General features: G+C 38.2%; 1 protein-coding gene across 9 annotated transcripts in view; it reads right to left on the reverse strand.

Annotated features, from left to right (window-relative positions):
* Nucleotides 1-15,588, reverse strand: part of magi2a (membrane associated guanylate kinase, WW and PDZ domain containing 2a) — a 154,675-nt gene that overhangs the window by 94,718 nt on the left and 44,369 nt on the right. For all 9 annotated transcript variants that reach the window (XM_043236844.1, XM_043236849.1, XM_043236845.1 and 6 more), the window contains one exon: nt 15,193-15,309. In XM_043236844.1, coding sequence (XP_043092779.1) covers nt 15,193-15,309 — 117 coding nt within the window. The remainder of the gene's footprint in view (nt 1-15,192; nt 15,310-15,588) is intronic.

A 15,588-nucleotide genomic window follows, 5' to 3' on the forward strand; every position in this document is an offset into this window, starting at 1 on the left:
ACATTCTTGTATTTTTAACTTCCTTCGACCCAGTTGTGACAAAGAAGTCAAGCAGCTATTTATAGCCACACAAAAAGATAGATTTGAACTCCAGCGAGTTCTGATTCGCTTCAAATTAAATCCATGTTCAAGGGGAACGTGCACCGCTGCTGATCAAATTAGCAGTCTACAACAAACACACATATGCATACAAATTAGCTGCGGCTTCAATTAGCGGAAATCCATTCGAAATACCTAAGACAGATAAATTTAACATCAATACAGACCAATGTGAGAGGTGCAAAATTTGTCTACACATATTGTTCTACACCCAAAAATCTGGTCTTTCATAGTGGCACCATAGAAGAACCTTTTGGTTCCTCAAAGACCCTTACAAGACATCCATTCTTACCTAGAACCATTTTTTTTCCTAGTACAAAGAACATTTGGTAACACTAGTTTTATGGTTACACCTATTAGTTTCTTATTAGCATGCACATTATTAATTAGTTGTGTATTATTGCTAATTAAGCACATATTAATGCCTTATTCTACATGACCTTATTCTACATACCTAATTTTACCCAATACCCAAACTTAACACCTACCTTACTAACTATTAATAATTAGCAGCAATTAAAAAATTTACTGAGGTAAAAGTCATAGTTAATAGTTAGTAATTGTTACAGAATATTATACAACACAGAACAAAGTTTCTTTAGATGTCTAAATATTCAAAAAAGCTTTCCAATGCAGTAAAGTTTCTTTATAGTGGAAAAAGCTGTTGCTAATTATTAATAGTTAGTAAGGTAGTTAAGTTTAGGTATTGGGTAAGATTAGGGGTGTAGAATAAGGTCATGTAGAATAAGGCCTTAATATGGGCTTAATTAGTACATATAGAAATGGCTAATATTTTAGTAATATGCATGCTAATAAACAACTAATTTAGAGACCCTACAATAAAGTGTTACCAAAAAAGTTGTTTAGATCATTAAAATGCCCCACTGGTGGTTGGGTTTAGGTTTGACCTTAATGCTTTATTTTTTTTAAAATGAAGATTCTGCAATTTCATCCAAAATAGTTTTTCATGTTAGATCGGGTTGAAAATGTTCTTCACATTAAGAAAAAAATGGTTCTTTTTAAGATCTATTCAACTGGGTTGTCCCTTAAGGGGTTTTCTCGCAGTGCACTTCTAGGAACTAGCCAGAACCAATTCCTTCCATTTATGCATGCATGTACATTTTGCAGCATTTAAAGTCTTCAGCAACCGGTGAATGGAGAATTCCATGAATGGAGCTGATTTTGCGGTGCGTATGGGTTCTATGATAATGCGGATGGAATGTAAACGCACAATTTACTCGATTTCAAAGAGCAATCTGAAAATCTGACAAAATCTCCTACACGACAGTATTACATATCATCGAAGCTAAGAAAAGGACAACAGGTAAACGCTGTTTTCCATGTTCGTGGAGTAAATATTTTTAGCCAGTGTTTCGTATGCGCCTGAAATAGGAGCTAATTTCGAAAACTCTTTCTAGTTCTTCCAGTCCAAAAAGCAAACCGAATGATTCCAGGAACTGCAAAAAAAAAAGGTTTTTCTGGTGCGAAAGGTTACTTTTATTGTAAGGGGTTCAGAACGATGCTGTGTTGTGTTTGCTGAAGTGTTCTATACAGATATTACTGTCCTCGGGTTTGGATTGATTCCCTGCATTTTTTTTCTTCGTTATCTGGCAGGCAAAACTGATAAGCATAATTTGAACAAACATCACTAATTATTATATCCTCGCATCATTTCCCTCGACCTGCCCTTATAACACAGACAGGCAGGTGGACAGGCAGAACCAGCACACTTTATGACTGCTGCAGAGCTTTCCAGCTTTTGATTAGCAATGCAATTTTTCCGGGCTCCCCGGGCTACACTGGAGAGCCTGGTTCAGTGGTCACACGCTCGGGCGGTCACATGCAGAGGCTCGTGAACCTGCAGGCTTCAGAAACGGCTGTAAATATTCCTCAAAGCGCAAAGTCCACACAGAGTCCTGACTGAATCACCTCAATCATTCTTTCTTGTTTGTTGTCCGGATATCGATCTCCATCTCTCTCTTTCTCTCTTGTCCCAGTAAATCTCCGCTAGGCTTTAATGCTTTAATTGGAGGCAGAGGCCATTGTCTCAGAATAGGCTCATTTGCCGGATGCTTACAGCGGTATAAAGAAAGTGGGTTAACCCGAAATGAAAAAAGAGAGCAAATTAGGGATGAGAATGCATAGTTGATCATTTGATGCAAAACATCATGACCGCGGTGTCAAAAAACAGACTCGCTTGCTCTATTTTGATGCAGAAAATGCATGAAGAGCTACTTGCAATTACTCAATCACATCTACACGCCGAAAACGCGTGCATCTGAGAAGACACTTGCAACTCACAAGTATCAGTCTTGAGACTCTAATTACGCTAATCAAGATAACAGGAGCTTAATTGCCACTTGAGATCATAAACTGATTAACTCACAGGTCTACTGGGCATCTCTCCGTGGCACCAGACCAAAAGGGGGCGCTCGTAAGGAAAACGAGGTATTTGCACATTCACTTAATTCCGTTTAATTGCATTTATGGATCCATACAAGCCTGTGCTTTTACATATACAAGTTTTGATTGAATCCGTGACATCTGATGCTCGATTTAGCATCGCCTCATCGAAGTGTGATAAAACATTGGCTATAATCTTCACTAAGGCGGTCTCTTTCGCTCATCCCTCTTTGTTTATTTTCCGTGCTTAGAAGAAACTCCTGCATAAATGTTCATTACCCGAGCTGATGCCACACAGCGCGGCCCATTCAGGCTCATTCAGCGGTGCCGTAAATGGGCCGCGAAGTGAAAAACACTGAAACAAACACGCAAAGCTGCGCCTCAGCGGTGCTCATTCAACATCGCGAGTGCAAGCGACCCAGCCTTAGCCAACAACGCTCTTAAGCAAAACATCACACACTTTAATTTACTTGCGCCGCGATCCACTGACACATCCACTCGTCCCACAAGTGCATACTCACACACACTATGCACTCAGCACGAGCCCATTCACATGTCTGGCGGTCCGCACACTCAAAGAGGTCTATCTGCTCCGCATACGTTCAACACGATGGCGAGCAACACATAACATGTTTAGAAAAAAAAGATTTTGATAAGACGAAAGAAACAAAGAAAGAAAGTTTGTTACGTTTTGGTGAATCTATGAAATTGTATCATTGTGACATTTTGTCATTGTGCTCCTTGCAAATTAACCGAGGACCAGGATTTAAAAGGAGTGAAATGTAAGTTATTTAAATAATGAATCAACAATTGTAGTATTCGCAAGTAATATTATTATTTTAAAATATGGACAAGTTCATGAACATATTTGAGAAATGTTGTACGAATTCATACAATTTGTGAAAAATCCTTCATATTTTACAAGGTGGCAAATTTTGTACGATTGACCCCGCCCCTAAACCTGCTCCGTATAAATTCGTACATATTAGCCACTTCGTAAAATACAAAGAGTTGGTCGTGAGATAGCATCGGTTAAAACTGAAGCATCAAGCTCGAATTCACTTTAAAATATTTTTTTTACATTTGCTCACACTGATAGTCTCCGCACTACGTTTGCAAAAGCTCTGCGTAACGCTCCTGGCAGCTGTGCGGAAACCGGCCAATCAGATTAGAGCTTGCGACTTTAGCCAGCTCCAGCCATTTTTTTTGCGAAATCCAGTGGGTCTTTGAACTCGCTGTGGGCATGGTCTGGGGTCCGAGACTACCTTCTCGCAAGCGAAAAGATAAAAGATTCTGCTCTTTAGGATGTTTTCTTTGCCTTGCCGTCATTCATATTCATCACAAGCCCGTCCTCTAAGTCTTAAAGTCACTGAGCTAACTTTTAAGTGTCTGACATTCATTCACAGAGCAGCCCTCTCTTCACCACCTCCTCATACGCGGAGTTTTCTCAGAGCTTATGAATATCAATACAGCCCTCGGGTAACAGAAATCACTTGAGCCATAATGGCGCTGTTTGTCTGGTAAGTTTCAATTAATATTGTGGGCTATTCTTTAATAAGCCCACATCCTGAGTCACATTCTTTTAGAGGATTACAGGCAGATCCCAAGTAAATAGTAGACAAACAACCTGGAACTGTTTATATAAGAGTTAAGAGTTAGAAATTAGGAATATGAATATGGATCGGATCATTTTTTGCATCAGAAAAATTTTATTTATTATTAAAAAGCTTACTTTAAGGATTCCTATACCCCATCAGAAACTACTAGCTTAACTTCTAAATTCAGTAATACAACAAGAACAATTACACAAATTGCAAACACAGCCCTTCAATATAAAATTATAGGCTATATAAAGACAGTAACAGTAGTATTCGGGCTCAGAAATGTTATAATTAAGTGTAAAACAGCACAAAAACGCTTACTGCATAGGTTAAATACAAATTAATCTTTGTTAAAGCTGTGTTGCTATTTAAAAGCAGAACAGACAGAAGCAGTATTTTTAGGCTGCTGTCCCCTTAAAAAACGAAATGCATTTACCTAATACTCACACAATGTCTTTAGTCAAGCTGTATACGTTAACTGAAGACATGGACGCAACCTAATTTTACCAGAATACCTGCCAAAATTAGTATTTTCACACAACTGTGTGTCTATGTGTCACTGCTGTTTCTCTCTTTCTGAGCTCTTTAGATGTGCTGAGCTCGGAAAACAGAACACGAGTCCTGATTTGACGACTTCTTAATTGAAATAGCGTGGTCTTGCATGAATGTGTAAAACTGAAAAGGCAAAATACATGAAATTGATAACAATAACTTTGAACTTAACAGTTAATCCGAACTGTGGAGACGGATCATCTACGATCCGTTGCACCCTAATATATATATATATATATATATAAGCATGTATATATATTTAGGAAAAATGTTTTTATATATATATTTATTATGTAAGAATATAATTAATTAATATATAAATATTTTCAAAAAATATATACTGTAATGTATGTGTATTTTTGTATACATAATATATACTACACATACACAAAGCGCAAAGAAAAGCTTTTTTTGATTTGATTAATCATTTGACACACACACACACACACACACACACGAAATTTCTTTGCATTACACTAATTAACGCAAAAATAGAATGAGGAAAAAATACAGATGAAAAAAAAATATCCTAAGGCCTTTTCTTATTTTTAAGCCAAAAAAGAAAAAGACAAAAAAAACTAACGAATTAAGGTCACAAGCAAGAGTTAAATCAGTCCTGCGTCACATTCTACAGAAATCCCATCAGCTAATCAAAGAAACGAAGCAATCAAAGCTGCCTCATCCTGTTTTGTGGGAACGGGAGTTCTCACGGACAATCAAAGCACTTCCTTCCACCTTTCACATGCTCAGTTGGCTTACTGATGCCCTCCATCGCCACTATTTCCCGGTCCTGCCATTTTCTTCCCGTGGGTGCCGTCATAGCACACAGTTGAGGTAATTACCACACAGAGATGTTATAGTAGCCACGCTCGCTAAACCCCAACAGCCTCTCGAGTTCTGACTCACGCTTTAATTAGACTAAAGAAAGACGTCAAGGGACCGACCACCCTCCAACTTCCTCACTTCCTTTCCCGCTCTCTTCTTCCAAACTTCACGAGCGGTTCATCTATCTTCCTTTTTTGACCCTCTTGGCTTTTTTCCTCTTGAGTTCCCGCACGTCTCACCAGGTTCTGGCAGTGAAGTCAAAGGGTTTAGTAAAGTGCTGTGGGGTTGTGAATTGATTTGGGTTTTGTAGTTCAATGAGTCACCAGCTCAGAGCTGTATGCTCATGCAGAGATTTGTGTGTGTGTGTGTGTGTGTGTGTTGGGTGGGTTGTTTAGCTATACTTTAGAGACACATTTGTCAGAAGAAGTTAGCAAAACTTCTCTTTTGGGAAATATTTGTTTATTTTTAAATGCCCAAACATTTTATTTTGTGTTAGTTTCCTTATTTAGATAAACAAAGCAAATATGAGTCTGTGTGTGTGTGTGTTTGTGTGTGTGTGCGCGACTGTTTTCAGTTTCATTTGAAAATGTAACAATAGTTGATACGCCTGACAGATTTTTGATTTTATTAAATTTTTTGGGGGTATATTTAGAACGAGAATCGTTTGATGGCATGTTAAAAGACACTATTTAAAGATCACAGTGCAGCACTAAAATACTATTTAATTTAGCAATTTTTATAATAATTGTAAAACCCTTTTATTTTAGCTACGATCCTTCAATTCAATGGATTTCACTCATTTGTCAGCAATAGGTTTTTTTAAAAAAAAGTTTAAATTACAGCAAATATAGTAAAACTATGACGAAATATAACAATAATCGAACGATTAATCACATCCAAAATAGTGTATATGCATGTGTAGTGTGTATATTTATTATGTGTATATATATATATATATATATATGTATATATTGAAATGACACATGAATGTATATATTTAAGTGAAAAGTTATGTTTATATATTAAATATAGAAACATTATATATATATATATATAAAATGGTCATGGTCAACTTATTTTGTTTTTATGCCAAATTTTCCTTATTCTAATTATCATTAACCCTGTGCTTAATCTTTAAATATGAGTTTTTGTGTTGTTAAATTCTCTCGTTTCCTCGAAAAGACCGATATCTGGAGCTCCTAACAACTGTTGAAGTGTGAAGCCGTTTAAATTAAACTCCTGTATATGTTGACATTTCTTGACACATTGAGCTCACATTAGTCCTGTAGTCCCACTCAAGCCCGTCTCCACATAAACACTTGCTTTTCTCTAGTATTCCCGAGAGGAGACAAGCATAAATGCGAGCGTGTTCGCGAGGGTGTGTGTTTGTTGTGATTGTGTGAGTGCATAAGCACAGGTCCAACGGCTTTGAATAATGGATGGGGCTCGCGTTTGTTTGAAAGTGCGCCATTTCTCCTCGGCTGAAACGCGTAGCTGCATTAATATTAATGCGGCGGAGTGTTTTGTCCATCTCCGTGCTACCGTCCCACTCCCAGCAAATCCCTCTCAGATGCATTAAAGCATCTGCAAAAAAATACCCCAAAATGCCCACGGTCTATAGATGCACACTCTCCGTACGATGGCCGCCACGCCAAGTTTTTCACATCCTTCTCAAATCTGAAATTTGGCGCGGTGCGGACTTTGGACCGGCTTCAAATTAGGGACCTGGAACACCTTGGGAAGATTCTGGTGACTTTCGAAAGCGGAAAATTCCTCAGAGAATGACAAAGTTCTCGCGTCGCTAAAAGTCACTCCATTGAAATGATGCACGCTGCAATGAAAAGGTCTGTGGACCCTCTCAGAACCCGACCCAAACTATGAGTAAATGCGCAGTTTTGAGAACGGTTTCGATATTAATTCTTTCAAATGTGAGCCCAACGCTGCGGACGACACAAATAGCCATTGAGTTGCATGTGACTCTACTGAGAGTGAAAAACACCACATGTTTTTGTCACTAAATATAGTTCAGGCTTTGAGTTCAGTGCTTACCACGCCACCTTTCAAGAGTTATTCTTTTTGGTTGATTATGCTTTATGGTGCGATTTATTCCTGTTATGCAAAGCTGAATTTTCAGCATTATTAGTTATCTTCGGTGTTACATAAACAGCCGATATGTTATTAATAGGCAGGCTAATAAAAAGCTAGTTAATAGTGAGAATTAGTCCCTATACTAAAGGTGATTGCACTTTATTTTGATAGCCCTCTTTAGATATTCAACTAACTATAAGTAACTACATGTCAACTAATTTAAATCTAATTTAAATAATAATCAAAAAGTGCTCTACAATGAGCCTCCATTCAATTAAAAAAGCTGCATCAAACCGGTCTAAAGTTCAAGACAGTCCCCAAAAGTTGTCAAGATGCAGAAGGGAAGTGCGAAGCATAAAAATTCAAGGACATCCATTACAAAACTAGACGCATAACCGCGGGAAAGCGTTGTTTGGAGGTTTTCATTATGAAAGGCTATTTGAGGTTCGTGTTCTAAAGGATCATGGGGGATCCGTGCTGAAGTTGGGCCGCGTGTGTGTGTGTGTGTGTGTTTACTCCAGGATGGCTTGTGTTGTACTCTGGAGATAAGGAGATTATAATTGGCTGACTGAGTGTGGTTTGCATTCGACACTGACTGCAGCTGTGCCACGCAGACTTCAGAGAGCCAGCGAGTATGTCAGAGTTAGACATCACTGTCAACAGATTAGACCTCATCCACAACACCAGCTTTGAAAGATAAAAGGTCTCTAGCACAGCGGCTGAGACATACATGAACACATTAAAGAGAGTCTAGAAGATCTGTAATGATGGCTGGGACAGGAATACTATGATAATTCCTAAACCGCGTGAAACCTAAACCCGAGTTTTTGGGGCTTTTAGTCCGGCGTGTTAGCTTTGAGGCTAATCTACGCGCTAACGGAAACAGACTTTTAACACTTTCACTTTCCCGTTTCGAAAGGAAGAATAAAGGAAACAGAAAACAAGCAACTCTGGACCGTCGGCGGTATTTAGAAAGCCCGGCGAGATTGTTTGGGAAAGCATGATTTATTTCTAACACCATTTGACATGCCGCCACCCTTCCAGATCTCTCACTATCTCTCTTTTTCGCAGCTACGAATAAGTCTCTGTCCTCTGGCTACATCAGCCTACGCGAGGACTGTTAACGGAGCGGGACATCTTTAATACAAGACAGTCCAGCTGGAAAAGGGAAAGGAGGCTCGAGCTTTGACTCGCGTGAATGGGTTAATCTCGTGAAAATCTTGATCGAATGCAGGCTTGTTATGGCTAACCAAGACTGAAACGAACCCGTAATGAAACACGGATAAACGAACGAACGAAGTTTTGGTCGTTTAAATAATTTTTACGCTTTGATGTCCAGTACAGTTGATGTCCTAAACCAAAAAAATTAAATAAAATTAAAAATGAAAGCTAAAAATAATAATTACTAATATGAGTAATTGAATTATTAATAAAACTATTAAAAAAGTACATGAAATTAAATTACTAGAAATTAAAAACATAGATAGATAGATAGATAGATAGATAGATAGATAGATAGATAGATAGATAGATAGATAGATAGATAGATGGTATTTAAATAATATTAAAAATATACAAATATTTTTTCACATTATGGAGAAGAGAACGCACTGCGGTACTCACACTGTATTGAGGATTTAGGGAGAGAATTTCCAGAAAATAAAATAAAATATTTTTCTTTTTGTACGATACGGTGCACATTGTGAAATTGCTCGCTTTCTTTCCTTTCTTCTGTTGTTAAAATATAAACAGGGCAGGGTTTCATGAGATTTACCCACAAACGTGAGTGCAGAAAAGAGATGAAAGATAAATAACTCAGAGAAAGCATTCACTCTCTGAAGTGTGTTGGAGTGCATCTGCTCTAATGCATCTCTATCTGGACGTAAGCCACGGCATCAGAAGCGCAACAGTAACACAAGACAAATGACCCCTTAGGAATCCGCAAACTTAAACACACACACTTGTCTCTGGTCTTATTCCATGGCTCTTTCCTCACTGACCTCATCTGCAGTTAAACGCTTCTTCATCTCACGCCAGGAACTCTCAGCACAGTCCCGTCCTCCAATCAAACGCGATGCACGTGCAACCTGGCCAATTATAGCCCTGTTTCGTAAGAGCTCCGAAACAGCAGCCCCACTTCCTGACTTCCTGTGTATTCATTCATATCAAGAATGGAGGACTGGATGAAGGAATGAGGTGGAGTGGAGAGGGGGGGCGTGCTAGACGTCACCGGTCTGACGCAGACTGCGGAGGGTGGGAGACGGCAGTTACCATGGAAACCTAGTCAAAGCCCTCATCATGGCGCTTAAGTACCACAACCGAGACAGAGGCTGAGAAACAGAAAGACATGCCAAAGGAGTGCAAGACTGAGCTAGACATTCAGAGGGTCTGTGAAAATAAAAGGACCATAAGAACATCTACTGGACAGACAGTAGATATATATATATATATATATACACATTCAATACTTTGTATGATCGATTTTAATTGATTTATTTTTTACCAATTAAAAAAATTAAGAAATTAAAATAGTTTTTATGCATTTCATTAAACAACGGTGATAGTAAAGACACGTATAATGTGACAAAATTTTACACAATTTACATAAACGCTGTTCTGTTTCAAATAAACGCTGTTCTTTTGAACTTTATATTTGTCAAAGAGTCTGAAAAAAAATGTATTTCCACCAAAATCAGTCGGCAAAATTAAATGTTTTGAGAGTACCATATCAACATGTTAAAATAATTTCTGAAGGGCCATGCAACTGGAGTAATGACACTGAAAGCAACAGAAATAAATTACATTTTAAACCATTTTAAAATAGAAAAACAATTACAATATCGCTATTTTACTGTATGTTTGACATAAAGGCTTTCAAAATCGCTTATTGTCTTCCGTAGAACACAAAAAGAGAAACTTTGCAGAATGTTTGAGCTGCACTTTTACGTTTAATGGAAGCGAACGGGGACCAAGTGCTGTCAAGTATATACTTTTTCAAATAAATAGGTTCAAACAACAAGAAAATTTGCTTTCATTTACTGAAAACCTTCTTGATTTAAATGTACGGTCGCCCCTTCACTTTCAGTTTGGACATGCTGCTAGTTATAGCTGTCTGCTAAAAAGTACTTCCTTTTGAGTTCCAAGAAAAAAAAATAAAATGAAAAATAAATCAGATTTAACATTTTTGTCATGTTTTCCGGCACAAACATTTAAACCTCCCAGAAACGAGATCACTTTACTTGAGAAGCAACGCTGCATTAGATAGCAAGGCTTGCTCTCAGGGAACTTATCCTGAATAAATGTTACTTTTCTCACCCCGTCGGCAAACTGTTTATGTTTGTTTTAAGCATAAACCTCAGTAAGCATCACGCATCTAACAAGGATATTGCTAATGATGGAAGAAAAACAAATTAACGTCTCTGAAAACAAGCTTTAAATAAATGTTTAAGGATGTTTAGATATTTGTAGTAGTAAAAAGACAAAAATACCTATTAAATAATCTTTTGCCACGGAAAAAAAACCATGATTTTTCCAGAGAGGCGGCGTGTGCAACATTAACCAACAGTTGCGCAGCCAAGATGATGTCAGACGAAAAGCAGAGTCATTTTAGAAGAGGAGCAAGTTATTAATTTTTGATGAACCCTGCATGATAAGACCAGGAATGTATATTAGTTATTAGGGTCAATTTTGACTTTATGTTGACTTGTAAGAATCAGATCCTCCATATCCATGACAAATATAATTAAATCCAATTCAAACAGAGCATCTAGGGAATTAATTCATCCTAATAATCCTCCTTTTAATAACGCAATGATTAATCTCTCCAAGAACGTGACTGGGAAGCCTTGGGAGATATTTTATATCCATTTTTGATCACTGGTATGATGAAACCGCTCCTTCAGACATCAAAAATTCAATTCAGGAGTTCTGAAAATGAGATTTCTTTTCTTGTGTGGTCCAGCATGTTGTTTAAAATCAAATCAGGGCCTCTTGCTTCTTTGGATTCGAGGGCAGAAACTTTGGTGTTCAAGTAACGAGGGAGTTATGAGAACTCTGGGTACCTTTAACTGGCAATTCAAGCTTGTTCAATTTTTCAGGTATATGGTTTTGCTCTATAAATGTGTCAGACGGTTCGCGGTGGCAGGTGCTTTGGAAAAAAGCCTGATCCACATTTCGGTGTTCTGAAGTGAAAATGAGACCCGCTCCAGTCTTGTTATGAGACTTCAAATGTGCTCTCAAACATTCTGGATTTACAGACTGCACAGCGAGAGCCTGTCACTGACAAAAACCACCCTTAAAAATAATTCAGCGGTATTTCCCAAAACTAAAAGTCTGTTACCGCCGGCATGAGAAAACTTGACGCTGTAAGCATACGCTGTGTGGGAAAAGAGCAGCGTGAACATTATTCAGAACGTCTTCTTTTGCGCTTTACTAAAAAATCGGGGTTTGGAATGACATGAGAGTGAGTAAAGAACAAATATATAGGTGAATTTTCTGGTGAAGAGTTCAGAAAAAGACGGAAATAGGAGTATGACAACGCGCGCAGTGGTCAGGACAGTATCTCTGGTTCTTTAGTTAGATATTAGAGGACATTACGTCCTTCATTTATAATAGTGTCTCACGTCTCATTTCTGAAGAGGTTCAATGTCAGCACTAACAACTTCTAATGTCACCCTGTCTCTCCCCTGTGCGTGTGTGTGTGTGTGTCTGGGTGTGTGTGGCAGGCGTAACCTGTCATGGCACCCTAAGCTGTAATAGATCTGCTGCATAATTCATGAGACAGTTCTGTGATTATGAGCATTACTGTCATTACTCAGCAAGCGGCCAATCACGTGACCGATAATGTGACGGCAACGGGGACACATCCTCACCTTCCTCTGGAGTGACAGTTTTTTTTCCTCCCTCTCTCTCTCTCTCTCTCTCTCTCTCTCTCTCTCTCTCGTACACAAACTCAATTCTGCAGTAATAATCTTCAGTGAAAAATGTAAACTCCAAAATATAGTGAGCATCCCGGCTGTGTACTGCTAACGTTGGCAGCTGCGTTCGAAGGCGAGATCCAAACCAAAATTGATAACCCGATCTCATGAGAATGTAGGTGTGCAATTCCTTATAGTGTATCTTATAAGTGATTTGGAACAATCTGCACATAGCAACTCCTCGCGGCACAAATTATAGCAAGAATCGAAAGGAGAAAATAGTTTGGCAATAGCATGCTGCTAAGCTCTTAAAAATAAGAACTATGTTAATATTAGGGCATTTTTAGTCATTAAGCCAAACTAAATAGCACTAATCGGGTGAGTTAAACGCCTCACCTCGCAGTTAAATCTAATGGGACATTAGCATATTGCTAAGCTAACAAATCAAAAAGTAATACGTGGTAACACATCGAGTAAATGGGCAATAGTTGGCCACACACAAAAGAGCTCCTCATGTAAACAACTGATTGCAGCAGAGTGTAATGCTAGCATGATGCTAGTCGAAGATAACAGATTGAATAAACTACATTTGGGCATTTGTGATTATTAGCGTGTAGCAAACAAAACAGCGTTTCCAACAACTGATTCCATCAGCATGGTGCTAAGACCTAAACTTCAATCCAATAAAACGTGACTTTAGCATGTCGCTAAGCTAGCAACACGAGAATCGCACATTCACGCTATGAATAACTGGTTGATATTCGGGCATTTTGAGATTATTGGTATGAGCAACACAAAAAAAAAAGCAAACAATTGATTCCATTAGCGCTGTGCTAACAAAATAGCCTGACAATATAAGAGTAAACAGATGAATTATTGTATGTAATTATTGTCTGTATTTTCTAATTACTAGAACGCGGAAGACAACACAGCACTACACCTATCACCCAAACAAGAAGCGTGTACTATACATAGTTTAACCAAAGAATATGCCAAAAAACACTTTTGCGTAATAAAACAATGGTTAATTTTCATAAGCGATGTGGTGTACCTCTTATTAGCTGTCATTCTATCTAAGCATACACTTAAACATTCATAACACACTAACACAGAGTACAAATCAATAACTCTTGACTAGCCAAAACAAGTTTTCTTAGAAGGTAACATTATCTTTTTGACATTGATATCTTCTTAAAATTTCTTCTAAGCGGGCGATTCGCTAGATTTTGGAACAGGGCAGTTCCATAACATATGAATAAAAGTAAAATTGTATGCATGGCTTTTCAAACCATCCAATCTTTCTTCATCTCTACCTCAATTTCGCTCTTCTCATTTCAAGCTATCAGTCGCCTTGTTTCTTTTTCCTCTTGCAAGTGTTCAATGAATCTGACATTTGAGGCGTTTTATCTAGGGTCCTCACACCTCATTCTCGTTTTTTTTTATCGTAATCTTTCTCGGTCCATCCCTCTCTTTCTCATCTGTATTCTCCGAACCTCTCTCTTTCTCTCGGGTACGGATCTCACGTGCCGCTCTCTGGTCTAATGGAATCACAGCTCAGTCTCTCAGCTGGACAGTAATCACTCTCTCTCTCTCACTCGCTCTCGCACATAACACAAGGGCTTCACTTGAGCGAAAGCCTCACGGAAATCCTTTCAAGCGTCGGTGCAGCCCAAAGACAGAGCATACTGTGTATAATATATTCAAATGTTTCAACACACCTCTGCAACTCTAAGTATACGGATGTAGACTATTGAAATGTTTGACCTAACCTCTCAGATTATGAAGAAGGTCAGTTCTTTTGGATTAGGCCAGTAAGCAAGATCAGAATAACCAATATTAAACACAATATTAGAGACAATTAAAGAATAACCCCCTGGTTTCACAGACAAGGCTTAAGTCTAGTCTATAACAGTGCCTTCGTTTAGTCTCAAACATGTTTCTAAAAATTGCTTAAATTTCATAATTATATTATGGTCTAATGCTAGAGTAGTTTTTTCCATTTGTACTATCTGATATATTTATATATATATATATATATATATATATTATTTCTAATAATACACACACACACACACACATATATATAAATTTACATAATACCTTAAAGCAATACATCAAAATGTAATCAAAGCACAAGACATAAATCATAATACACAAAAATGTTAAATAAAAGCCCACATTAAAATTGCATTAAAGCACTAGACATACATCATAAAAAACTAAAATGTTTTAATATGGTCAAAAATCAACTCCAAGGGCCAAATTGTCCTTTAAATGGAGAATTGAATATGAATTTTCACATGCAAAATCCAAACATTCCAATAAAAATCTCCGCAATCAGGAATTTCATGTGACGTTGAACTATTCCCTCCACCGATTTCCCCGATGCTGGTCTCTCTCAAAAAAAAAAAAAATGCAGTGTTGACCAACAGAAAGCCATTTGGTTTGAAAATGAACAATGCTTCATGCAGTGTTATTCTTCTGTTGAGTAGCCTGACCATACCTTAACACCGCTAGAGAGCCAACAGCCTTGCACCCAAACCAAATCCTTTGTCAACCACCCTAGCATCGTTGCAAAGTTCGAAAATACTTCAAATGCATAAAATCAGATTTAATCAATACCAAGTCAGTGGCCCGGCCAAGAAGGCCGAGTCAGTAAGGGCAGCAGTGTCGAGGGGTTAATAAAATCAGTGTAAAGAGTTACTCACAGGGTACTGTGCGAAGATAGAGGTTGTCCCGAATTATTTGTTGCAGCTCATGGTCCAAAGAGCCCTTCTGGAAACGCAGGTTGAGATATTGCCTGAGATCTTTATCCACAACACCTCCTGTAACACACATACAGACGGTTAGATGACCATCCACCGCGATACAATCTCATCTGATAACAGGCTCCTTGGCGTTTACTTCCCATTCACAATAAACTCTGTGAAGAAACGCCTTTGTGAGCAGTTTTCCAGTGGTAATAAAGGACTCCGATACGTGAAAGTGCGTGGAGCCATTCTATTTTCGAGGAAGAGGCCTGACAATGCTGCAGCAAACCATGATTTAGTCACTCGATACAAAAACCTGACCTCAAAGCGATCGCCTGAAGAGCTGCGAGAATA

The sequence above is a fragment of the Puntigrus tetrazona genome, chromosome 4 (genome assembly GCF_018831695.1).
Source record: "Puntigrus tetrazona isolate hp1 chromosome 4, ASM1883169v1, whole genome shotgun sequence".
Classification (NCBI taxonomy): Eukaryota; Metazoa; Chordata; class Actinopteri; order Cypriniformes; family Cyprinidae; genus Puntigrus; species Puntigrus tetrazona.